The following is a 27,462-nucleotide window of genomic DNA, read 5'->3' as shown; positions in this document are numbered from 1 at the left end:
TTTGATATTTATAATCATCTTCAAATATGAGAAGTGAGTGAGTAAGAATGGAAGTTTAATGTCATCATAAATTAAATACAGGAAAATTTTAATCTCAATTTATTTATTTGTGTCCATATCTTTATTTATTTAATCTTCGTGTTATAATTGAATTCAACATGTGACGTAAGGTTTTGTGGTTTAACGGTATTTCCTCCATCTCTCAAAAAGTTTAGTGAAGATTTAAGTTTTCAAAGAGACAAATTGAAAGTCTAAATGGATGGTGTGTGTTTCTTTGCTAATAAATATATTCAATATGTATTAAACTTCACATATTGATCATAAGTTTCATAATATATACATTTAAATGAAAAAAAGAATTATTGAGATGCCACAAAGACAGATGGTTTTGAGGTCAAAGTGAGATATGAGATTCATTAATAATTATGAAGAAATAGCATAATAGGGAAAGGTTTTTTTTTTTTGGTTAAATCAAATCTGAAAGATTCTACTGTAAGTAGTTTATTTCAAAATTTTCTCTCTTTTCCTTTAAAATTTTCGATTTCGGTATATTATTAACACGTGTAATTTTGTGCACTAATATGGTCTTAATATATCTTAATCTAAAAATATGAGTCCATAACCAACTTAAGGTGTTTGATTATCTCCGCTCTTTCAAATGCACAAAGAGGAATTTAGCCTATATTGATGATGATATGATTCACTTTTTTTTCCTTCAACATATGCCTAGATTGACATCCTATATCATAAAATATCCATATTATTCCCAAATGAAAAAAAAAATAATAATAATAAAGAAAAATTACAAAGAGTCTTTTTTTAGTTCTCATTTGACATCTAATGTCAAGTAATGATGGCCGGTGTAAGGTCATGCGACCATGAGACCTGTTTGCTTCAGTTTTCTAAAAACTGTTCTCTCGAGAATTCAACAAACAGAAAATTATTTTTTAAAGAATCATATAAAATACAATTCTACGAAAACAGACATTTTTTTAACCGACTTTTCGAAAAACAGTATTCAGAAATCAACAACTAAACAATTTTACGTACATAACTCAAAATCACAAAACTGTTCTAAGAAAACTGAACCGAAGAGGCCCATGGATTTCAATGTTGTCCGATTACACATCTCTCCTCAGCCATAGTGTCTGCAGCAGCATTAGTGTGGGAAAAAAAAGTGAAAGGCAAAAGCATTGCCATAAAAAAGAGAGCTCTGATCATCCATTAGTGACTACAAGAACAGCAGTAAATATACTGAACACATTATATACATGCCTCACAAAGCTAGTCGATTGGACCATTTTTCAGCTCAATCAACCAAAGCTCATTGTTCTCTGAACACTTCAATTCAGTCCTCAAATGCAGGGTTCCAGCTCTTAAGATGTAACGGAAAGTTAATGCAACAATCGAGCTCTTTTAATGCGTATTTTTCACTGCCACCTCAATAGGAATACCACATCACAAATGAGAGCGCAAAAATTTCACATAACTAACAATGGTTATCGTGCTATCTACTTCCTTTGATCACAGTCTTATGCTCTGCAACGCGAATTATTAATGCTGTGCAAATACTTGACTGAAAGACTCATAGTTCCTGCTACAAAAGAAAATTGTTATGTAAATACAGGAGCAAATTATTATTACTGCCTAAATGCCCAACAGAAATGAAAAGGATCTGTTTCGGTTATGCAACAGGTTTCTAGAACCCTAACCTGAATACGACCATTCTAAGGGCACTAATTTTAAATTCCAGTTTGATGCACCTACCAATATTGTTAATAGGCAGAAACTTATGCTATGTTTGGTTGGAAGGATGGATTAGAGGAGGGATTAAAAAAAAAAAAAAAAAGAGGCTTTCCTTGGATGTTTTTTCATCCGCCCAAAATTGGGTGGAAGAAAGGAGAGAAAAATAGAAAAACTAACCAATCAAAAAAACAGAGTTTTACATTGTCCATCCTTTCCATTATCCCCTCCATCCAACCAAACAAAAAGCAAAGGAGACACCATCCCTTCCCAAGGGATGCCCCATCCATCCCTCCCCCTCTCTCTTCCATCCATATTTCCATCTCTCCTACCAAACCGAGCATTACAGAATTATTCAAATTTGGAATTTGAAAGAGAGCTCCTAAACCATTGGATTGATATAGCATTCATCATTATTTTGTAACTTTAGTTACAAAGGTTTACAACTAATATTCTATATATTTAGTAACTAATAACACACACACACACAAACAAACACCTACACGTATTCTAAATGGCAATAGAAATACAAATGTTGACAGTAGGTAGAGTTTCAAATACATTCTTCAAATCTGGAGTTTGGTCATAAGATTCAACCACAAGAGTGATATAATAATTATCATTTTTCGGGACTCTATTTGCAACAAAGTTCCAAGGTGTACAACTAATATCCTATATATATAATAATTAATACTATACACAGGATTTATTATGGTAATAGATTTAGAATTTTAATTTTGTAATACAAACATATAAATAAATGCTGGTATATGAGTTTTTTGGGGCTACAACCCCTGCTTTATTTTTGAATTACATTCAGATACTTTTCTTAATTGTTTTATTTTTTATTTTTATAAAAATGAACTTAATATATTTCACAGAATTTTGAGGAAGGAAGGATTGATGAAGGATGGATTAGAGGGGGGATAAAAAAAAGCTTTCCTTGTACATTTTTTCATTCTCCCAAAATTGGGAGGAAGCGAGGAGAGAAAAATAGAAAAACTAATCAATAAATATAAAATATCATTTTTAGACTTCAATTATCTACAAAATTACACAAACCCTCATTCCCTTCCTACCAATCAAACAAACAGAGGTTTTACATTGTCCATCCTTTCCATTATCCCTTGCATCCAACAAAACAAAAAACAAAGGAGACACCATCCCTTCCCTAGGGATGCCTCATCCATCCCTACCCCTCTCTCTTCCATCCATTTTTCCATCTCTCCTATCAAACCAAGCATTACAGAATTATTCAAATTTGGAGTTTGACAGAGCACTCCTAAACCATTGGAGTGATATAGCATTCATCATTATTTTGTAACTTTAGTTACAAAGGTTTACAATTAATATTCTATATAGGGTAAAGTACAATAAACCCCCTTCAACAATACTCAAATGAGCACTAAACCCCCCTGAATTTCTAAAGTGGCAGAAAACCCCTAAAACTATTCTGTTTTGTTGCAGATTACCCATTCCAGCAAACTTCCGATCACAATTTACTCACGTGACAAATAATAAATCATCTTATGACCATAATGCCCTTATGAAAATGAAAAGACTCTAATGCCCTCTTCTCATGTCCATAATATATATATATATATATATATTTAAATCCATTGATCTTCTCCTCTCTCCCTCCCTCTGTGTGTGTGTGTGTCTGTGTCGATTGTGTGGTTATGTAGTTCTTCAATTACTGATTAGAGAACGAAGAATTTTTGGAGGAAGCTTTCGCCGGAGAAGAAACAATTGCAGAAGACGGCATGAGATTCGTTGGATACAGCAACAATTGCAGTGGACCATCTGTTTAGATTTCACTCTCTTGAATTTTAAGAAGCAACAATCTTCTTATTTTGCCAACCCAAATGTCAGGTGTTCTCAACATTCTTCCTCTAAATCGAAATTTGAATCCAAATCAGAACTCAAATTGGAATCGAATCACATAAATATGTTTGAAAGGAAAAGCGAAAAAAAAAAAATTTGTTTGAAGGTCCACAACACCGTCGTCGACCAAAAAAAAAAAGGTAAACTCCATGAGCAGTAAAATCTTCACAAAAAGCCCAACTCCACAATCACAAACTACGAGGTAGAATTTTTGTTAACTTCCGGGAAACCCCCAAGTTGAAAGGAGAGAAGAGAAGGTCTTTTAAGAAGATGAAGATGATGAAGAAGGAAGAGGCACAGAAGGCTCTGTTGCTGGAGGATGAGAAGGTATGAATTAGAGTATGGAGTTGTCGGGGAAAGGCATAAAATCGGCATGGTGTCTGTTGACGCCGAGGAATTGAAGAGAGTGGTGAAGGTGATAATTGCCATATGTTTATATTTATCTCATTGGTTTATTGTGATAAGATTGCTTATGTGTCAAAATTTTAGTGGCCCTTTGGATTACACCTCAATGTTATAACAATTCCTCAATGTTAAACGGCAGCAAATTGTAACTCTGTTTAAGGGGTAAAAAAGTGTTTAAAAATTTCCGGTGATGAAAGTGGACCAGAATAACTTTCTGTGTCCTAAAACTAAACAAATTCATAGTTGGAGGGGGTTATTTGTAATTCGAGGGGGTTAGTTGCACTTAGGTAATAGTTAAAGGGGGTTTATTGCACTTTACCCTTCTATATATTTAGTAACTAATAACACACACACACATCTAAATGGCAATAGAAATAAAAATGTTCCATTCTGTTTTGCAAAAGTTTGTCAGCACTTAAAAGGTGAATTCTCCCATTCTGTCTCAATTTCATTTTCTGGTTTGATGCACATACGAATGTTGAAAGTAGGTAGATTTTCAACCACAAGAGTGATATAACAATTATCCTTTTTTCGGGACTCTATTTGCAACTTGGTTCTAAGGTTTACAACTAATATTCTATATATATCCAAATTAATACTATACAAATGATTTATTATGGTAATAGATTTAGAATTGTACTTTTGCATAAATACAAATGTATAAATAAGTAATGGTTTAAGAGTTTTTTTGGGCTACATCCTGCTTTATGTTTGAGTTACATTCATATACTTTTCGTAATTGTTTTATTATTATTACTTTTTATAAATATAAATTTAGTAAATTTCAGTGAATTTTGAGATGCTCAATCCAATCCCGCTACTTTAACTTTAATCCGTATGCCCCTCTAAATTTTAAAGTTTTGTTCTTATAGATTTTGTTACCCATCATTTTAAACTTATCCAATTTGTATAAAAATAGTGATTTCTATCTTGCTGCAAATAGAGGATGATCATGATTAGAATGTCTTTTATTGATACTGTTTTAGTTTTTCACCATATTCTGCCTTACAACATTGAACCATTCTATTTCTCAGAGACACTAATATGCAAGTGGAGATCCATATCAAAACAAATCATGATTCATGATCTGATTTTTAGAGATAAAGAATGGAGAAAAGGGAAACAAATAACCTGATTATTTGAAGCTTGTTCATAAGTACGATATGGCTTCATATTCAAATCAATCATCTTAGTGTCCATCTTGGCATGCCCATCAGCCTTGACATCTGACATTCGAACAGGAGAGATCGTGTGATTTGGCTGGTTCTCTCCATTTGTCAGTGTGAGTGGCATATTTTTTCCCTTCCTGTTCTCTCCTGGATCTCTGTGTTGAGAGGTCGGGTCCACCATATCGCCAGGTTTATCCCCCGGAAACTACAGATGGAATCAACAGTAGAATAAGTCTAAGATACTCTTAGCGTAACAAAAGGAAGAATGTTTCAAATCATAAACAATAGAAACAAACCTCAACTCTTTGCCTCAACATGAGGTATCTTTTATGGGTTCTTTTACCTCCAACATGTACAGTCATATCACATTGCAAGCAAAGGGAACTTCCATCTATCTCACAGTAAAAGAAAGCTGAAAGCATGATTCAAAGCATAGAACATAAGTTCAAACCTCAGTAATGATAAAATGAAAAGGTTAGTCTCTTAAAAAGAAAAAGACAAACACACACAAAGAAAAGAGAATGGGACAAGATTAAAATCTGCTTACCAGGAGTATTTTCACATATGTCACAGTGAGGTACATCACTGGGGTCAGCAAGTCCCACCCTTACATGCCGACTGGCAAGCTTATTACACATGTGGACCTGCGATCCCAATTTACAAATATCTTAAGAAAGTATTTCTAATTTAGAGCATCTCCACAATTTTTTTTAAAAAAAGTAGAAATTCAGAGGGTTTTTTTACACGAAGACATTAATCCTAAATATATATGACAGTGGCTTATATGTTTAGAAAAGAACACACATATAGTTGCACCATATAATACTTGACAACATCACAGTCCTTGAATGAAACCCAAGTGGTGCCAAGGTGATGTTCCCACGTTAAGTGGTAAGGTTAGGGCCCAACTCAGAGTGTTCCCAAGAAGGATTTGATATGCATGTATGTACCAAAATGATGTTCATGATGATGATAAAACTTGTGATATCATGGGACCACCGATCTTACAACCATTGTGACAAAATTGAGTTTGCGGAATCTCTATTTTTCTTCTTTTTTCTTTCTATAATTTTTGAAAAATAAACCACCTAAAAGACAGCTATGACAGAGTTAAGTCCATGAGATCAAAGAAGCTTTTTAAATAGAGATCCATTTTGGATAGAAAATTAAGAACACAACAAACTTGTTTTCATTAATAATCAGGTAGAAAAGGATGTTCAAAAGCAAAGGCAAGTAACATAAACATCTGATTTACAGCATATAAATTCTGGTTGGAACAATTTTGGGCTCACAAGAACAACTATCCCTTTAAAATAGAATTTAGGATGAAATAAATGGAGGAGTGCTTTGGCATAGTGTGTATTCGATGTATACCTCTAAAACCGAGTTAAATTCCATGAAACAGCCATCACCAATTAAAGAGCTATTTAATGGGAGAAAGTGTTGGAAGGTTAAGAAATAATATATTCATAAAATGAGTATCTTTGAAATGTGAATGTCGAGATAGATCTGTGTTAAAGCAAGAAAGAATAATAATAATAAAAAAAGAGGAAAATTTGTAAAATAGTAAAGTAGCATTAACTGGAGGTAGAATGAGGAAGGCAAAAAAAAACGATTAATATGGTTTGGCCATGTGCCTGTAAGACCAATAATGCACCAGTGAGGAAGAGAAATGTGGTCCACATTGAGGGTAATGTTAAGAGGAAATAAAATGCCAAAACTAATTTGGGTTGAGATAGTGAGTACAGAAAAAATAACACGTGATTTGACTGATATTATGACTCCAGATAGAGTGAAAACAACCCCAAAATAGTTGGAAAGCCTTTATTGAGTTGAGTTGGAAAACACAACAATGAGTAACACATCGTCGTACTTGCAAGTATTATTCAAATTTCATGCAATGGGAGAAATAATTAGAGTCAAAATTGTTTTCACTTATGTATGCTTTTTCTCACAGTTTGTGAAGATCAAAATTGTTTTCACATCCACCTTGGCAGCAACTAATTAAAATCTGGAACGGAGGCACAACACAAGAAAAGCAAAGAAAAAATGGATCCATCTGATACCACACCATCCTCATACATGCCTGTCTGGTGTTTATAGAGATGCGACTTGAGCTTCTGTTTTTTCATAGTCGATTATATATATCTGAGCAATAACTCTTAAAGCTACACAATACCATAGTTCAATGCATAAACTTATTGATTTGTGCTATTAAATAAACAAGTTTCCCAATACCAACCAAAATAAACTTATTCCCGGGACGGGGATGGTGTTGTTAACAAAAACCTGTCCCAGGGTTAGGACAGGGATGGGATGAAATAATTTCAACAGGTCAGGGTAGGGTTCAGCCAAACCCAATGCCATTCCTAGGTGAAGATCACCCCACTTGAGGTGTGGTCCCAATAGAGATAGTGGACCCCACCCCACGTGGGATGATCTCCAACTTCCCCTCTGCACAACATGCTATGCATACGAAAAAGATCTGGGTTCGTTCATAGTGAATTAGGGTCCTATACTATGCACAGCACCGTGCTGTTTGGATAGGTCAATGCATAAACCTGTTGATTTGTGCCCTCTTAACCAAACAATTTTCACAATACCAAGCCAAATAAACATTGTCAAATCCCTATATACATGGAAACAACAGAAGAATTACAACAGTTTCAATTGAGCACAGAAACACAGCAATTGTTTCTGAGATTTATTTACTGCAACAGCAGTTATTTCTCAAAAATATCAAATTTAGTTCAATATGTCAATGTAAAAAGTTAATGAGCGCGCACACAAACATGTCTTGCTATGATTACAGATCAATTGTTCAATTCACAGCCAATTTATCAACAGAACAAAATTGGAACCATTCAATTTTCTAATAAAGATAGGCATAGGAAGAAAGCACACACATGTATATATATATATATAAATATATATATATGTAGAGAGAGAGAGAGCGGGGCATATACCTTGTCATCGCAAGAGCGGCAGAGAGCGGCCTCATCAGCAGCGCAGAAGAGGATGGCGGCAGCGCTTTCACAGACGTCACACAGCATTCGCATGGTTATCGTAGTGCTTCACTTTCATTTGTCAGCTATATAAGATATATATAATCGTGTGTATATATACATATATGTATACACATATATATACACATAAAAGCCAAAACTGGACATAAACAACGAAAAATCAAACTTTAAAGTCAGAACAAAGATTGGGACAGAAAAGGGTCAATTCATCGACCATAGAACTAATTATTATTTTTTCAGAAGAGATTACAATAATGTTAGGAATATTAGGAAAGATAAAGATTAATAATCAAAAGATTAAGGTGAATAAGTTGATGTTAAGAATAATTGAGAAAGATAAAAGATTAATGATCAAAAGAATAGAGAGAAGTTAGTCCGTGACTCTGTGGTCTGGACATACTATGAGAGGAGGAACAAATTTCATAGAACCTAAAAAGACAAAAGAGGTTTCGAAGGGATTTTTAAAAATTAAATTTTGTAAAAAAATAATTTATAATAAAAAAATTGGAAAAAAAATCCAAAATATTAAAAAATAAAAATGTGATAAGAAATAATTTTTAAAAATTAAATTTTGTAAAAAAATAATTTATAATAAAAAAATTGGATTTTTTTTTATGTGACCATCCGAATCTCATTGGTACTAGATAAAGACAATGATATGATGACTAACAGGCCTGTGGCCTGGAGGTATAAAGTCCCTGCTTCCCAAAGAAAGATCAGATGTTCGAACTTGCAACACATTTAAATAAATAATACAACACCAAAAAATATTTTGTATTGCCCCTGCCCGAGCCCCGCTTCATCCACATGGTACAGATATGGAAATCGCTTATATATCGTAAGGCAGGTATAAGTTTTGAGAAACATATTCCCCACCTCGCACTTCATACTTTATTTTATATATATATATATATCATTATTTACATTGTATAAAATTTATAAATTTTACCAAAAAAAAAAACATGGGCGGGACGGGATGGGTACACTCATTTCTTAACGGGTTGGTTATGGATTTTGAAATTAAAACCCATTGTGGATATAAATTTGTTTAAAATTAAATGGGGCAGATACAGATTGAGGCAAACCCGCCTCATGCCCACCCTGTCTTTTATGGTAGTGTATTATTCCCTCCGCTTTATATTAAAAGTCTACCTCGAGATCTGTAACTCACATACTTTTAATATGGAACAAAGGTAGTATCTTTTTAATCTCTCACACTCTACAATAATATCTCATGGCATCACCCTCAACTTCAAGAAAGAAGTTATTTTTACTTGAATCTGTCAGGTGTAACTTTTTTTTTTTTTTTTTTTTTTTTTTTTTTTTCCTTCAAATTTGGAATGTTTTGTGCACACAAGGGGATTGATATGCACCTTTTTTACCTTCTTCTTTTCTTTTTTCTTTTTTCTTTTTTTTTTTTTTCCAAATTTGGGATGTTTTGTGCACACAAGGGGGTTGATATGCACACCATAAGAATATCACGGGGGTATTAATGCACTTTAACCTATTTAAAATAATGTAAAAATGGCGTATATAAGGATAATTCGGTTAATGTATTGCTCTAATGTGTCATTAAGACTCATTTATACATTTCTTTTAAATTAGGATGTTTTATACACGCGAAAAGGTTGAAATGCACTGTAAAAATCTCAAAGGTTGTTATTGCATTTTACCTTAAAATTATTTTTTATTTATATAAATAATATACGAATATGTATATAATTGTTTTGTTGTGTCAAAAATGATATTATGGAGTAGGTATTCAGCGTGCCACGTGTGGAAACAGACGACTCTGATTGCACCAGCCACACATAATATATTGGCTTTGTGGGTGTAGGTAGAGATTTGGTGTTAAATTTGACGAAATGATAAGGGTGATGATGGGGATGGAATGGGATTAGTGGGATGGGGGATAAAATGTGGTACTGCGGGACCAGACCAGGAGGGGGGACTTTCTAGTAGGTAATTGACGGTGGGTAGTGAGACACGTGTCAATTTTGCTCCCTCAAATCACTTGGAAGCCACATGACGCCAAGGCAATGGAGGTACTGAAAATGACAACCATTTCATCCTCACCCACCATTTACATATCTGAATTGGGTCCCACCTCAATTCCCATCATTAAAGAAATGTCCTCCTCTGTTTCTTCAACCATCAACACAACAAAAATGGGAATGAAATTTTGAATTTTCCACCCAAATGCCTCAACAAATCAGCTTTAGCCATCACTCAATTTCTAGTTCAACATATTTAACTTGTAGGGCTGGAAATTCATAGTAAATATTTGTGATGTTATGTTTTGGGGGTGAATTCGCTGATTTGAATTTAAAATTAGAAAAAATTTTAATTCAAATTTTAATTTTTTTGTCTTTAACGAAGATTCATGTGGGTCCCACTCATGAAATCGTTGCGAAGATTTTGTTATTTTTTTTGAAAAGGGTAAGGTCCAAAGAAAAACGATCAATTGCTCGATTTTTGACTTCAACTAGTAGATTCGATGCCCTCTTTCTCTATGATGAAAAACGGTCATAACACGTCCGTAAATGAATGGTCCACGTAACATGGATTACTGGCCATTCAATGCTGCCATGAGGAGGAGAGGACTAGTGGAATGTGCATACTATTGTTACCTTTTGTCCTCCCTTTTTCACCTTACAAATTCGGGTAGAGGGGATTGATAGGGATTTGAATTTGGTTTTCATTGAAAAGAGAGTTGCAGTCGAATCTTAATCTGACCTATGAAAGTGAGGTTTGAGCAATGGCAATCTTTGCTCAGATATGCTCGTGAATATCTATATTCTTGGTAATTTTGACAAGTTTTGTATCTACGTGTTGATAGAGAAACAGATGAACTATAATGAATATAAATAATTTAATAAAATATCATATATTATTTATAAAGAAAATAGCATGTTTCTGGAGTTAAAAAAAACGTTTGTAAGACCATCTTTAATGCTATAAGTCATTTTTACATTCCAAATCTATACTTTGAAAAGTACTACAGTGTCAAAATATTATATTTTATCAATTCTGCTCTAACGGTGCATTTTATGCAAAATGCTATTTTTTAACACAACTATCATTCTTTTTAAACTACCATTCACATCATTCATATTTGTATCAGTAATATTAATATTAAGCATATTCCAAGTCAAGTTGTAGACATTAAAAGGAAACTAAAATTAAATCTAATTAAAAAGAAGCAAAAATCTAAAATATAGGGAGAAAAAAAAAAAAAAAAAAAAAAAACAAAACAAAACAAAAGAAAAAAAAGAAAGAAAAAAAGAGAGGCCCATGACCCATACAATTAATTATATAATTTAAATATATTTAACTATATAATTTATAGGCCCTTGACCTTGGAAAAAATATAGGATATATTTAGGGCAAATCATTTTAGCCTCCCCAATCGCCTCCATCTCTATTCTCGTTCTCACCGAACTTGCCCCCTCTCTCGGCCATATCATTTCAGATTGATCAAAAAATCAAAACCTATATCTTTTAGTTTCCATCGCCCATTGTTCCCGTTCGTGTTCACTCTTTGCCACTATCTCTCAATTCTCAAGCTTGCCCCCCTCTCTTTGCAACCGCTAACTTGTATATATGGTTTTTTTTTTTTTTTTTTTTTTTTTTTTTTTTTTTTTTTTTGTAATCAAGGTCTGTAATTCTTGTGTTGCAAACTAAATCCTATTTGGTGAAATTTTTTATGATCTTTTCTGTAATCCTATTTGGTGTAATTCTATTTTATGATCTTTTGCAAACTAAGCTTCTGCCGCTGTTCTCTTCTCTCTCTCTCTATTGCCCTAAATAGAAGCCGGTTCTTCTTTTCTGTGGCCCTAGCCCATATAACAATTGGTATTTGTTTTGCTACAATTGGCATAAAAAATAACAAAGTTAAAAAGTAGCAGCACATATAACATTGCATTGGAGAGCCTATTTATAAGCCCACCTGTTATATTTTGAATTGACAGCCCATATGACAACCCATCAGAGAGATGCCCTAAGCAATAGTTAGTTTGATCATAGAGCAATACTAAAATTGCTGACAAGAGTGTATGCAGAGCATGTCCATCAATTATGATGCATAGTCGTACCATGAAAATTAAACTTTGACCCAAAAGATTTGGGTTTGGATTTGATCCAGCCCTTTTCTCTAGAAGTCCAAGAAATCAAAGAAGAGAGTCACAAATTTGTCATTTGCTCGTGTACACATTGTCTTACCTTCCCTATGAAATACATAATAAAAAAATACTCTAAGAAATAATTTTACGTAAGAATCTTATCTCCATCTTAGAGATGAAAAGTTCAAATCTTCCTGAGATCAACTCAGATCTAACACTATCATCTCGAATATGTATAGGAGTTGCACTCGAGACTCAAATCAAATTTTCGATTAGGGTTTTCTTAACGTGGTACTTTGCTCACAAAAGTATGTGCAATTAATTATAAGTATTCGAATATCACTTGATCATTTGATTGTAGCCCTTTTGCCATAAATATTACATCACAACCCCCAACTCCAGTTTGGGGTAAATCTCATAATCTTACAAGAAGTACCACATATGTTGCATACTCTCCATTCAAATCAATTACACACACGCGCGCGCGCGCGCCCACACACACACACACACACACATATACATAGAATCATAATATTTTATTACATTGTGATTAACAATTGAAAGTAGAAGATTTCACCATTTTTCACAACTTCAGAAAGAAAAGTCCACCATATCCATATGCTCAAGCCAATTGAAAGCAGAAGATAAATTTCGCCATTTTGACAAGTACTTTAGAAAGAGAAGTTCATCATGTCCATGCTCAAGGTCTCCATCATCACAATCTCCATTAATCCACATTTCGGCGCTGCCGGAATGTTCCTGAAGAAGCTGCTTCCATACCTGGGCTTGAAGGAGCATGCAGAGATGGGGAGGATGGGAATGTTGTCACAGTTGCAGATCTCAATCATGTAACCATCCGGATCATGGAAGAACACTTGGTCCACTTCAATCCCATCTTCCTCCACCAAAGCTGTCTCATACTTGATTCCCAGCTCCTCCAACCTCTTCTTTACAAGCTCAACGTCAGTGCACTGTTTCAAAGACATTTTACAATTAACCCTATTTATTTATTTGTTTTTTTGATAATCGGAGTGTTCCGGGATTCGACTAATAATAATTATTTATATTACAACGGCATTACTCTTCGTTAAGAAATGTGAAATCAAGTGGTGTTATAAGCTATTATAAAGAAATCTGAATATGAATTTAATTAATTGGAATGGACACCGAGTAGGATACAGACCATCTAATAGTTTTTTGATAAGTTACTATGCGTTTATATATGTGTATATATATATACTTATATTTAAGCATTTAATAAAAATACTTAAAAAAGAAGAAATGTTGAATTTCTTACTTGAAAGGATATGTGGTTATCCTTGGGATTGATGGGTCGGGTTTCATTGATGGAATCATACTCATCAATGGACTCGTTCTCAAGCAAGTGTATCCCAATGCCATAATTGTATAACCTAGGAAAAAATGTTTAGAGATAAGTTAGCAGTTTCATTAATATAATCATGGATATGAAAATAATAATACTAAAAATAACATTATTCCTTTTGTTTAGTTTTCTAAATAAATAATAAAGAAAATAAAGAATCGCAATTTCTAAATAGAGATATATATAAAGTACAAATATTAAAGTCGAAGAGTTTGAACAAAATTAAGAGTCAAAAACTTCCATTCAATGGATACATTTAACTGGATTTCAAATCGTAGTTCAGTGTAGCTCATGAATATGGAGTTTTCGGACTTCACTTTCAAACTTTTCAGCTTTAAAATTACTGCCTATATATATATACTTATATATATATATAAAGATTAATGAAGGCTAACCAAGCTCCATGGAAATTGAAAGAGGAAGGACGTTTGATAAGAAAGAAGCCCAACACATCTTCATAGAATCTCACAGAAGCCCAAACTGATCTCACCAACAATGACACATGATTCAAAGAGAGAAGTGGCAGAGCCTCACAACTGTTTTCCTCCACTACCAACATGTTTCTCTCTCTTGTATATATATTTCTGTATGTATATATATTTCTCTCTCTCCTCAATCTTTGTAATCGTTGTACATATAAAATCAATTCATGCTTGCTTCTTATATAGAGAGTACTGGATACATATTAAGCATGTGATTGTGATGAGAGCTCTTAGAGAAGTGAGTGCAAGAACTTTCCTAGCACATTCATGTTGAGTAGCAACATAGAAGATCGCCTGTCACTCTTCAGATATTTACTGCATAACGTTTAATTTGTCCCATGCAGTGGGAATTTGCTAGGAAATTTCCTAGTCCTACTGGATTCATTTCAATTTTCAGTAAACCCGCAAAACATTTGTTAAAAAAAAAAAAAAAATGGTTTTTTTTTATGATTTTGCTTTTTAGAAACTACTTAGATGTTTCCTCATACAATGTACGATCTCTCAAGAGAAACTAGAGTAAAAAACACTTTACCAGTTCTAGCAAAAAAATAAATTTTTTTTTTGGTTGCGTACGCTTTAGAGATTGATATATTTGGTGCTAGTTGTTGCCGGTATCAATCATCACCTCTTTGATAAACATTTACGTATGTTTTTATCGACCTTTGTGAAAAGTGTTTCAAAAGATGGAGATGGTACCAAAATACTACTGTACAACGTAGCCTCATTCGCTATATCATAGGTATAAAATTCTTTTACCATTCACATTGATCCGAGAATGATTTATAAATCGATTTTTCATCCTATTCACTATATCAAATTCTCAAATCAACATTTTATAAACATTCATTATATCAAAGGATAAATCGAAACCATCGTTGATAGGCAATAGGTTTTTATCCACCCATTTGATATAATGAATGAGACCTGCAGTGACTAGAGAAATAGGTTCAAGAGAGAGGAGTCACCAATTAATTCTATAATTACAATTGTAGTTTTGTCTTAAAAGAGCAATTTGATTAACATGAGTTGGTTTTATTAATTATATATGATTAAAACTATGTGGAATACAAGTGAGCAACATGACTTGGTTCCCTTTAACCAAAACAAAATTCTTTAACGAGAAAAACATGAATTAGTTCCATTGATTATGATTAAATATGTGGAATACCTCCGTGATCAACAATATAATAAAGGAATCTGAAGGAAAAAACAAGAAAAGAAATCACAACCAAGAAGAACAACTTTCTTTGACCAAGATAAAATGCAACCCCATCACATTCATCCATGTACATCCAAAAACTCATGTAATAAGTCACAATTTAATTACATGATCCCCGCCAAGAAGTTGTGCCGCTTTGTGATTGACCGCTGACCGCTGACCGCTGACCGCTGACCGCAACATGATATCGGACTACATAATAACTAGGACAAGGGCTACATTCCTCCGACTGAGAACCGCTGCCGACCGCCCTGATCTCCGACTACATAATAATTAGGAAGGACTACACTCCTCCAACTCTTTAAGAATATGTATAAATAGACTCCGACAGTAAACTCGGACAGTAATGGGCAAAAAACACCTGTCATCTATTTTAATTATATAGAGATCATATTTTTTGTGGCAGTCAATTTGCTTCAAAAAGTACTGTGCAAAAAAGTAACCATTGATGGGCTAGGGCAGGAATTGTCAAGCTAAAACTTGAGCTCCAAATCGAGAACCAAAATTCACATGAAATTTCGATTTCAAGACTAAATAAGCCCTAATGTGGGTTATCTTCACAAGCCTTCAGAAAGTAATTTCATGCATGAACACCAATCATAAAATTCAAAATCCGCCCATTTCTTAAATGAGCTTTAAAACTGAATTCAAATTCCACTACAATGGAGACAAGAGCATGCTTGGGTCATTTGCAGCCCTAGAAGCTACCAAAATTTTAGTAGAACAGGAGACAATAATCATTAACCAAAATTAACTTACCAATACAGTAATTAGCAAACTGGAATCGGACTCAAACATAACAAGAGAAATACAGAGAACCATAACTGAGAAAAATCAGGACAACAACTATACATGCATCTAAATATAGGAGTCATAGATGCAGCATCAATGCAACTGAAGTCACGCAATGAACCCAGTGAAGATAATCAATTAACCTTAAAATATTAAATAATCCATTCGAGAACAACTCTAAATATTTGATTTAGTTCTGTTTTAACAAAAAAAAAAAAGGGGAAAATCCTTCATAAATTTCGACAACAAAATACACTAGGCAAAGAAACCGTTATCCCAGTAATTCCCATCCCATTTAATGTCAAAAAGACCACACCCAAAACTGATAAATATATCCTAAAGATGAACCAAGTCACTGGGAAACACCCAACCACTTGGTGAAGTTATCAAACTCGGTATAATCACTGTCTGAGATCATTGTTTTGTACCACCCCTTGCTAGCAGCCTTTATAGAAGTCATCTCCTCCTAAAAAGGAAAGGAAAAAATGGAACAAAATGGAGTCAATAAAGATGCAAGAGCATTCTAGTTTCTATAAAAGATGAAGAACAGTACATTAATAAAATTGACATTCATTATGGCACATGGAAGAATGCGGCTGCTAATTTCCTCATATTAAACTAGCATAGAGAATTGTCATTGTGAAAATACATGAATGAATTTGTACAAACAAAGCTTGGGAAAGAGAACGCACAAGTTCGAAATCCACTTAAAAGGAAATAGTAATCAATAGTAGTGAAAACTCAAAGGTTAAGGAAGACAACACATTCATAAAGCACAACAGAATAAAAAGTCGAACTATTAAACAGAATAAACAGATTAATTTCATAAGGCACCGTACAACAACTATTCAATAAATTACTAGCAGGACTTGTCCACACTCAAAACATACCAGATTCCACGTAAATAGACCTACCACGAGGCATAATAGACAATTAGCCCAGGTAGAGAAGTCATTTGCACAATCAAACATGATGAAAACAGTAAATGACACGAGACAAATGCATGGGTTTGGATACCCTGTCAAACAAACAAACATGCTAAATAACCTTGTAATATAGGCTCACAATGATACTAAAACTACGTCTATTGACAATCCACCATCCCAACACCTTGGTAGCCCGGTAAAAGTAGTCCTACAGAAATTTTAAGGTATTTGCTCACTCCCCGTTGCTTCACTCATTACGTAAAGCCATCAATTTCAGACTCGAATCTAAGGGCCACCCTAATCCTACATGAGAAGGTTAACCAACTGCCAAGATAGTATATGTGTAATAAAAGGCAAACTTACCAATAAAAATTGGTAATAAAACTTGCTCAAATTGAATAACAAAATTTTCAGGGATTAGTGAAAGTAATCATCATTTCAGCAATACTAACACACATGTAATAAAAACAGCTACATGTACACATGCATGTGGAAATATTGTGTCAGAATAATCTTGAATGAAGTCTTTATTTGAATATCTATTCACTTGTTCAAATTCAGCACACCTTATAAGAGTCGAGCAATAATGTTGGGAACTACGTGTTTGTGTCCCTGAATTTAAGTCCATCGTGTGTTGAATGTCGTTTATGGTTGGCCACTTAGCTGGAGGTTCCTTTGGTGTTACATCATCAGTTCCATTCATAGTGGTGACTGCAGGTGGTGGAGATTCCAACACCATGTCGGATGAAGTACAAGGATTTTCCCTAGTTACTTCTTTTATCAACACATGTTTGTCATCACATGATTGAGAAGAAGACCTATATGGTGCTATAGAACCTATTTCTGATGGTCTTGTTAGTTTTGCAGGGTTTAACATTATAGTAAACTATACTTGAAGACATAGTTATTGTCTTTGTTATAATGGATTGCACCAACATTATAAATCCAAGGGCAACCAAGTAGAACATGTGCTACGTCCGTAGGTAGGACATCACACCATATTTAATCAGAATAGGCACCCATTTGGATAGGAACCAAACATCACACTGAAATGGTCAAGGAAGTTCCATTGATCCAGCACATAACCCATTTCCAATTTAGAAAATCATTACCCAACAGCTTTAATATAATATTACCAAGTATTTTCTAGGCAGCTCTTACCTCAAACATTGCTGTCATTCTAGAATGACTAAAGACACTGCAGCAGTAATTTTAGGATCACACTTAAAACACACAAAATACATAGACAAACATTATAACCACTCGAAAAACTAGAAAAGAAGCGGAGATAGCATAAACCAATTTCAGCCATGCAAGAATTTCCACCTAATAACACTATATCTACAAGCATATTAGTGATTTATATTCAGTAAAATCTACATTAGTGATTTATATTCACTACAAGCATACACCATATAATAATAGCACTATATCTACAAGAATGTCCGCATAATAACATAATTTCTACAAGCATACATTCAAACAAGCATATACAATAGTGATAAATTGACAGCATCAAATGTAAAGACAAATCAAATCAAAATAAAATAAATGTACCTTAGTGATTTCCTTCCTCTTCTTATCAAGCTTCTCCTTTTTCGCCTTCACTCGCTGAGCCTCAGCCAAAAGCGCCATCCTCCTCGCAGTCTTTGCATAGGGGTTCAGTTTCAACATAGTATTCAGATTCTTCAATGGGTTCTTCTTCAAAGGTGCCCTCTTCACCTCCTTCTTAATCGGCCTCACCACTGACTGCACCTCATCAGAGTTAATAATCCTCGCAAGATCCGCATTCACCATTTTCGACCTCGGCAGAACATAACCCTTTTTCTTCTCAGATGACTTCTCGAACGATCCGTAGATCGAATCCAACTTCTCAAAAGCCGATTTTGTCCATATTATAAACCTACCCAGATGACCTCCAGGCGCGAGCTTCAGCAAATTGAGTCGCTCCACATTCGCAATCTCCACTCCAGGGAGGTTCCTGAATGCGGTGACGAGCTTCGATCCCTCAGTACCATACACAATCAGCGGACCTTTGCGAGAAATGTATCGCCGATTGCGCATTTTACCTTTTCCAGGCCGAATCGAGTGACTTTTTTTCGCTTTCTCGGCATCAGCATATGCACCGATCTGCTTGAGAACCTTGATAGCGTTCGAGGTCTTTTCGACGCCCTCAACGGAGTCATTGACGACGAGGGGGATCTCAGGTACAGACTCGATGCAGTGCCCTCGGGCCATGACCAGAGAGGGAACGGCAGAGGCGGCGATGGCGGAAGCAACAGCGTATCGCTTCTGCTTGATGTTGATCTTGCGGTGCCAGCGGCGCCAGATCTTAGTCGGAGCGAACATACGGCCACCGCGACACATGTTGCCAAAGGCACCCTGGCCAGCGCGGTGTGTGCCGCCGCCGGGGACGCGGGGTATACGAGAGACGGCGCGGCCAGTTCCCCATGACTCGGCGGACGTCTGGTGGCCGGCCTTCTTGGACACGGCGTAGGGTTGGCGGCGGTTCTTGGAGACGTTGGAGTGGACGAAGTTTACGATGTCCGGACGGATCGAGGACTTCATGACGTCCGGCAAGGGAAGGGAGGTAGCTCCGTCGGTGGCCATGTCAGATTCGAGGCATTGGACGGTGACCAGAGGCCGAGCTGCCGCAGCCATTTCTAGGGTTTCTAGAGAGAGAAAGTAGAGGTAGGAGGAGGAGCTAGGGTTTTTGGTTCGAGAAAGTAGAAAGAGGGCGGCATTGTTTAGGTAATGTGTTTATATATAGTGCTGTAATAGATGTATAATTACGTAATTGCCATGGGGATTTGGCGATTGTTTGGATACTGTGATTAGTTGGACTTTGGTAGGAATATACAAGAACTAGTTCGAGTAGAGTTTATAACATCAATAATAAAACACTAATCAATATATATATGTATATTTGTGGAAATCAAATTTGTATATATGCACTGAATGATCAATTAATAATGATTGATAATTCTAGGAAGGTGATATTCACACCCATTTTTGATAAATAGACTTCATTTTTTAATTTTTCTTAAATGACAATAATACTTATGAAATAGTGACAGTAATTTCATTTCACTTGAAATTTTTAGTGCATTTGTGAAAGAAGTGAAGTAAATATTATCTCCTTATTTTATTACCTAATAATCATTTTTTTAAATTATTTTTTTATATCAAATGTTAAAAAAAAAAAAAAAAATGCAGATTATTAAGCCGAGTGGTACATTCATTAAGTTGAGAGTTTGAATTTGAATTTTTAACCAACTCCAAGAGCATCTTGGAGTTTGGGAGTTCGAATTTTCCTAATGTCACCTCCAAGAATATTTTTTTATTGTGAATTATAGAGTACTCTAAGAAACCGATAGACATAATTTTATTTATTTATTTCTTTATTGTAGTCTGAGTTGGGCCTGATGGGTTGTGATGGAATTCTCTTCAAGGCTTCTCTTCTGGTGGGTCGAGATGGTAACTGGGTTTCTCTATTTGTTTTTGGGCTTGAAACTAAAAGTAATAGCAGGCCTAGACCTGTTTTATAGAGACTGTCTTAAAATTATCTTGGTAGCCCAATGCTGTTGGCCCATGAAAATGCCCAACTTCTCAATTTGTAATTTTTAGCCTGGAGGCATGTTCGAAGACCCAAAGTGTTATCTTTTATGCTCCATTGATAATGCTAAGTTTTATAGCACAACTAACTTCTATTTGCTTCTTTTTGATGTTCTCTATGTTATAAATAATTATTGTATAATCTTATTTTTGTATTAAAAATAATAATAGAGAGTTCAACAGTCGGACAAATCAAATTAATTTTATGTGAGTACCTTCGCTCACATAAATTAATCGGAGTTGTCCGACTTTCGAACTCCAAAGTATTATCCTTATATAAATGAGTTGATTTGCATTAATAAATAAATTTGAAAATAATACTAAAAAATTATGTAGACATCTCATTCATGAATCAAAATACAATTGCTAGAGGCAAAAAAAAAAAAAAAAACAATAACAACAACAACAACGAGTACAAAAACAAAAACAACAATTGGATCAGATAATGCAATTTGCTTTATAAGCTCACAATTGAACCGATCAAGTCTGTTTGAATTGACGTAACATGAAACTTATTAAATGCAACAAAAGAAGGTAACGGACCCTAATCGGCAACAACGAGGAAAATCTCCTTGTGCTTGGGGACCCCCTCCAATCTTCTACTCCCATCAAGAAGCAGAGGGTCAATAATGCAAATTTTCTTTTTAAAATTCAACCTTTCTTAATGGATCTTTCTTTAAATCATAATAAATACGTATTGAAATGGGCTAAATTATACATGGTCACGTGGGATGTAGCCACAAGGAGCTAATCTCTAGTAACCTCAATGACCTGACCAGGTTCAACGCTTAATGACATGCGTCATGCATGTTTGCTTCTCCTTGGAAATAAATGCTGGAGGACACACCTGAGCCCACGAAAATTAATACACCGTGGTCTAAGTTCACGATTTTTCTCAAAATATGTTTACACAATAACGTAGGACGTCGTACACATACTCTCTTTTCTTCCGAATATTAAGAACTATACGATTGACTTAATGTAAAAATTAGTGATTGAGATAAATACTTAAAGAAATTTTTTTTTGATATTTTTAAACGGTGTAACAAAAGTCCAAAATTATATCATTTTTCTTTTTCTTTATCACCAGTTGTAAGTCATCAGGACAATATAGAGATCATGCACTTACTAGTAGTTGGATGGCAGTGAAAATGAACTAGCAACGTCAATTTTACTGGGGCCACAAAATAATTTAAGCATTAGTGTAGGTGTCACCTTTAAATAAAATTGACTGAGAATTGACTGAGAATGACAATTGTATTTACCTAATACACATTAATAAACCAAACCTAACAAGTTAGTATATCATCTTTTCTGGTCCCAAACTAAGTACTCCCCCACCTGTGGTGAAGAGATTATCTAACGCTAAACTAGTGACAAAGGACATAAACTACACATTAATAAGCCTAACGCATTAATGATTGATTTTTTTTTGTCAACATTAATGATTGATTTTATGTGAGTGAGATTGATGCCATAATGATGACATTAATATATCTCATGTCATAATAACATTAGTATTTTCTTAAATAAAATTAGTCGAATTTATTCAACTATTGTAATCTCTATCATTATTATTCTTTAGTTAAACTCATCAGTTTGGTGGTCAAATTGTATTTTGGCCTAAGTTTAAAAATAATAGAACAAAAATAGTTTGATTAAATATTCCCTACGTCCCATTTATAAACAATTATATTATAAATCTGAGTCTCAGTTTACAAAATGAAGAGCAAAAGTACTACTAAAATTGAATATAGAAGCATATATGATATATTACACAAACAGGAAATAGTGGCTCAAAAGTTGATGTTCCTACAGAAGTCAATAGACACCCTACCCTGCCTCTAATGTTTTTAGGGTATCATTTTCTTTGTTTCTTAGTCATTGTTTGACTCCTATGGTTGGTCTGCAAAATCTACAATATCATGCAAGACCATAGCTAATTAATTAATGTGAAATCACCATTAGTGTTCTAATTAATTAATATGTTTGTCCATAAATAAATAGTAGTGTTTTTTTTAATTATTATTATTTTTTAATTTTTATTGACAACAATTAGAATAGAACATTTAACCTAATTCTTTATCTTTGGATTATATCACACTACCTTAATGTCTACAATGGATTTGATAGGTGACAAATAGTTATGTTTATAATATCAAATTTTAATCAAATATATTAATTAGGTACAGACCTAAGATTGAAAAACTTTTTCTCACTTGCCCCACTTTTTGGTGAGATATAAAGCCACTTTTTGAAATCTTTACCCCAGCTCCTCGTGGGACAGGTGGTATTAAATTAGATTTATATTTACCCCAGCCTCTCCTTGGACAGGAGGTATAAAATTAGATTTATATTATTAATGTGAAAGTCGAGAAATCATTACTATTGGTTTTGATCAATTACTAGTTGACTAATAAATAAATAAAAAATAATAAAAATGACACAGTTATTTGCATGTCAAACTCTATAACTTCGTTTGGTTAGATATAATCAACAGAAAAAGAAAGGAAATAGAAAATTTTAAAACTTTTTTATAGTTTGGTTAGATAAAAAAGGAAAAGTTCTAAAAAAATTAGAATTCTTGTAACCCTTTATTTTCTCCAAAATGTTTCCTTCACAAAACACGGAGAAATTTTATTTTCCCGTGAAAGCATGTCTTTTTATTTAGTATTCCTATTTTACCTAACAACTTCAGTAATATTATTTTACCCAACAACTTATTTTATATTTGGAAACTATAATAATTTTTTACTAGGTTTCAAAAAATTAGAGTCCACTAACAACTTTGTCATTGATAAATTTTTAATTAACTTGACTTCCATTCTTAGTTGTTTTTATAAATAATAGTAATTCAAAAGGTCTAAATTAATTAAAAAATTTATTATTTTTTAAATATATTTTATTACTGATTGTTTATTATTTTATAAAATAAGGGTAATTTAGGTATCCAAACTATAATATGATATTTTCCTACAATTTTCTTGAATAAATTTTCATCCTAACTAAATACATACTAGAAAATCACTTTTCTTTTCATTCACTTCACTTTTCTTTTTATTTTCCATTTCTTTTCCTTTCTTGCTATTTCTATCTAACCAAACGAAACCTAAGAAATTATAAGTTACTCCGTTTGGTTGGAGGGATGGAAAAATTGATGAAAGGGAGAGGAGAAGGGATGGATGAGGCATCTCTAGGGAAGGAAAGATGTCTCCTTCAAATTTGGTTTGGTTGGATGGAATGGATAGTAGAAATGATGGATGAGGTGATACATTATTTTTGTTTAGTTGGAAGGAAGGGAAAGAGGGTTTTTATATTTTTTTTTTACCAATATACCCTCATTATTTAAAATTATAAAAATTCTATATTTATTCCAAGTTTATAGGAAGGTTAGAAATGAAAAATACATATTTTTGTTAATTGTTACTTCTTTTTTTCTCCTCTTCCTCTCAATTTTCGGCGAATAGAAAAATACAAAGAAAGGAGAGATGAAGCATCCCTCCTTGCTTCCTCCCTCTTTTCCCTTCCCTCCAACCAAACATGAAATGATTGTTTTATCCACCCTCTCATTCATCCCTCCTCAATCCCTCCCTCCAAACAAACACTGTATTATAAGTTATTGATTTTGATTATTTTTCTTGGTAAACTAGATGGATTCGAGATTTGAACACGAGCACACTTACTTAAGGAGTTAGACGCTCTACAAATTCGGTCATTAGATAATGCTTCTACGAAGTAGTGATCGACTCAAAAACAATGATCCCGAGACCATATAATAGAAGTTTCTTTCTAAAATAACACATCACCATAAAGAAATTAAAATATAAAATTGGCCATACGGTGGTTTTGAAAAAAACTATTAAGTGAATTGGGCGAACCATGTCATCCAATGAGTATGTACTAGTTTAGTATATTCTGACTCGCTTTTATGTACATATATGACTATTTTAATTGAATGGGAGCTCCTACCCTCGTGACCACGTGATCCATCGTGTCCTTTCTCCAAAAGTGAGAGGAAATGAAGAATTTTTATTTTGTAATTTTACCAATTTTTTTTTTTTTTTTTGGGTTAAATGATGTCACTTCATCTCTTATATGTTTTTATTTTTATAACCTTTCATCATTCTTCCCAAAAATGAATAAACAAATAAGGGCCTATTTGGTACAAGTTTTGTTGTAAATAGTGGCCAAAAATCGAGACACTAAATTGATATTTTTACATGTTTTTTTGTTGTAGTAGCGATGATCAGTAAAAAAAAAAAAAATTTAAAAAAATCTTGCACTAAATATACGTTACCAAATATATTTTTTATTACTGTTCAAAACACCTTGCAACAGATCACTTGTTTTGTTTCAATTAATAATAAAAGAAAAATGATATTATTGACAACTTTAATACCCAACTTAAAACATCGACAGAGATAAAAATATGACATGGTTATTCTACAATTTCAACTGATATATGTATCATTACCACTCTTGTTTGTTTCCATAAAATACGTTTATTCTCTCCTCCTTATCTTTTTAGTTTTCAATAGACCATTTCCTTTATTTTTTTAGTTTCCCATATATAGTTGTATAATTTTTTTTTTTTTTAGTTTTCACACCAAGTTTCATGGTACTCAAATATAAGAATTTGATTTGTACAAAATTTGGAACAAAAACTACAATGTTTTTATAATTTTTCAATGCTTTGCAATTTTTATTTTTTTAAAAAATTCCTCTTATTGTTTTTGTTTCTGGGAGTCATATAGATCATTTATTTTGATCATTATAGTAATTAACAAATGACTATCAAAGTAATAGATGCATATTAATGATAAAAAATACAATCTTTTATATATAACGAGGGATACACAATCTAATTATATATAGAACATGCAATCTGAAGTATATCAAGAGTTGTTACAGAGATGTAATGTAATGTATAATTTGATATACATGATGATTGAAACTTTAATCGTCAACAAAAATACTAAATTAAGATGAAACCTAAAAAAAAATTACAACTTTCTAAATAATTAATTACCTTACATTTTAAAATAGACCCATTATTATTTTTAACACATAAGTAACTAGTAACTACATAGATTCGGTAAAATAATAATTTTTTATTTATCAAGTAATAGGGCTGAATAATAAAACGTCAAAAATAAAACGGGAATGAAACATGCCTAAGTTAGCCAAATAAATGTAGCTACATTTCCATTATAATTGCATTAAAGAGAAAAAAAAATGATACAATGAGTTGCAGAGATCTAATGAATAGATTTTGTGTAATGTGTGCAGGGTGTTTGTTATCTTATGAGAGAGAGTGAGAGGGGGAGGAGAGAGAAAGGGAGAGAGAAAGGGAGAGAGAATTGTGGGGGGACATTTGTCGAGTGTCTCACATCACATGCATTGTTGTTCTCCAATCAAAAAACGAATCATAGAGTGTCGTTTTATTACACACCATGTCCACATGGGTTGTAATAATCTATTGTGTCTCTTTTGGTCAAAAATGGTCCCCATCTTCAAAATCTTTAGCTAACTTTTCTTTGCCTCACTTTGGGGTTCCTTTAACAGCCTTTTCTCTGCCTCACTCAATCTATCCATCCCCTCACCTTTTTTTGTGGCTTATATCATGACATGCCAACATGTGTACATCCTTTTTTTATAAATGCAATCTTTCAATTAAAAATTTACATTAACATAATTCTAACAATAATCACTAATATCAAATTTTTAACGTCGTCCCTCAACAGGATACCAAAGATTAAAACCTAATAATAATGATAGTCTTGCCTAATAATTGATGGTCAGGTAAAGGTGGCAAATGGGCATATTGGATTGGATTTGGGATCGATCAACTATGGGTCGTAATTCATATTTAATTCATATTAATTTATTTCTTCCTTTTTTTTGGGTAGAGAGAGAGAGAGTGAGAGAGAATGCGTGGGTGGAGCGAGAGCGACATATGAGATTGGAGAATTAGGGTTGGTTTTGGTGTGTGAAGAATTAGGTGAGATTATGGGCAAGTGAAAGTGGGTTGAATATGGGTATTTATTTAACTGTTTCAACTTGCTAAATGTAAGAGTCAGTTAAGTTTGACCCATTTTGACACGAGTATAAAATGATTCACCCAAACTTATTAATTATTGGACGTATATAGGCCGGTTCATGGGTTGGGTCATTTTTTTTCACTTGTAGTTATCGATCATTTTATCTTTTTTCATAAGATAATTTTTTATATTTCAAAGTGAAAAGTGAAGAATTCTAGTCCTCTCAAGTCTCAATTAAGTGAATATGTTATTTGTCAATGATAAATAGAAAGAAAAAAAAGAAAAAAGAGGAGTTTTAGAGTTACATTTCTTACACCTCTCTTATAAGTTATAAATAAAATAAAGATCAGTTTAACGTTTAAACATTATTAGCAATGATTGGGCAAATATATATGCAAATCATTTGGAATAATGAAGTAGACATTCATATTCTTATATATATATATATATATGTATATATATATATATATATAAAAAAAAAAATATTCCCCTAAACTTTTATAAGACTCCTTAATATACTGAAAGCAGAATCTTAATTAATTCAAAGCTATGTCACACGCAAAGTCCATCTGCCACCAGTTAATCTTAAATTATATATTCATTGTATCCAACAGAATTAGGGGTACATGGGACGGTGTTATTATTTTTGCTGACA

At 33.4% G+C, this 27,462-nt stretch overlaps 3 protein-coding genes across 4 annotated transcripts; all 3 read right to left on the bottom strand.

The window, feature by feature from the left end:
• Positions 1-970: 970 nt before the first annotated feature.
• Positions 971-8,635, bottom strand: LOC132266620 (B-box zinc finger protein 18-like). Of its 2 annotated transcripts, none has more exons than XM_059767547.1 (5): positions 8,168-8,635; positions 5,749-5,845; positions 5,498-5,613; positions 5,164-5,406; positions 971-1,597 (listed from the first exon to the last, which is right to left on the bottom strand). In XM_059767547.1, the coding sequence occupies exons 1-5, from the start codon at positions 8,258-8,260 to the stop codon at positions 1,586-1,588; spliced, it is 561 nt and encodes a 186-aa protein (XP_059623530.1). In that variant the 5' UTR covers positions 8,261-8,635; the 3' UTR covers positions 971-1,585. The 2 variants fall into 2 exon arrangements, with proteins under 2 accessions (XP_059623530.1, XP_059623531.1); XM_059767548.1 differs by having other exon boundaries at positions 971-1,594; positions 8,168-8,634.
• Positions 8,636-12,852: 4,217 nt separating this feature from the next.
• Positions 12,853-14,392, bottom strand: LOC132266619 (glyoxylase I 4-like). Its single transcript, XM_059767546.1, has 3 exons — positions 14,128-14,392; positions 13,646-13,760; positions 12,853-13,319 (listed from the first exon to the last, which is right to left on the bottom strand). The coding sequence occupies exons 1-3, from the start codon at positions 14,289-14,291 to the stop codon at positions 13,020-13,022; spliced, it is 579 nt and encodes a 192-aa protein (XP_059623529.1). The 5' UTR covers positions 14,292-14,392; the 3' UTR covers positions 12,853-13,019.
• A 1,958-nt stretch (positions 14,393-16,350) lies between these two features.
• Positions 16,351-19,894, bottom strand: LOC132266618 (large ribosomal subunit protein uL4). Its single transcript, XM_059767545.1, has 2 exons — positions 18,709-19,894; positions 16,351-16,691 (listed from the first exon to the last, which is right to left on the bottom strand). Exons 1-2 carry the CDS (start codon positions 19,810-19,812, stop codon positions 16,578-16,580), a joined length of 1,218 nt encoding a protein of 405 aa, XP_059623528.1. The 5' UTR covers positions 19,813-19,894; the 3' UTR covers positions 16,351-16,577.
• Between the last annotated feature and the right edge of the window lie 7,568 nt (positions 19,895-27,462).

The sequence above is a fragment of the Cornus florida genome, unplaced genomic scaffold (genome assembly GCF_030987335.1).
Source record: "Cornus florida cultivar Cherokee Brave unplaced genomic scaffold, ASM3098733v1 CherokeeBrave_3.0.0_Hap2_Chr07, whole genome shotgun sequence".
Classification (NCBI taxonomy): domain Eukaryota; kingdom Viridiplantae; phylum Streptophyta; class Magnoliopsida; order Cornales; family Cornaceae; genus Cornus; species Cornus florida.
This window is presented reverse-complemented; position numbering and strand designations above follow the sequence as displayed.

Excerpts from the sequence above, each read along its gene's own strand:
- LOC132266618 (XM_059767545.1), bottom strand. The coding sequence starts at position 19,812 with ATGGCTGCGGCAGCTCGGCCTCTGGTCACCGTCCAATGCCTCGAATCT. Across the intron at positions 16,692-18,708 it reads AGAGGAAGGAAATCACTAAG|GAGGAGATGACTTCTATAAA; the intron begins GTACATTTATTT and ends TTTCCTTTTTAG.
- LOC132266619 (XM_059767546.1), bottom strand. The coding sequence starts at position 14,291 with ATGTTGGTAGTGGAGGAAAACAGTTGTGAGGCTCTGCCACTTCTCTCT. Across the intron at positions 13,761-14,127 it reads TTCAATTTCCATGGAGCTTG|GTTATACAATTATGGCATTG; the intron begins GTTAGCCTTCAT and ends ATTTTTTCCTAG. Across the intron at positions 13,320-13,645 it reads ATAACCACATATCCTTTCAA|TGCACTGACGTTGAGCTTGT; the intron begins GTAAGAAATTCA and ends TCTTTGAAACAG.
- LOC132266620 (XM_059767547.1), bottom strand. The coding sequence starts at position 8,260 with ATGCGAATGCTGTGTGACGTCTGTGAAAGCGCTGCCGCCATCCTCTTC. Across the intron at positions 5,846-8,167 it reads GCCGCTCTTGCGATGACAAG|GTCCACATGTGTAATAAGCT; the intron begins GTATATGCCCCG and ends TTGGGATCGCAG. Across the intron at positions 5,407-5,497 it reads TGTTGAGGCAAAGAGTTGAG|TTTCCGGGGGATAAACCTGG; the intron begins GTTTGTTTCTAT and ends TTCCATCTGTAG.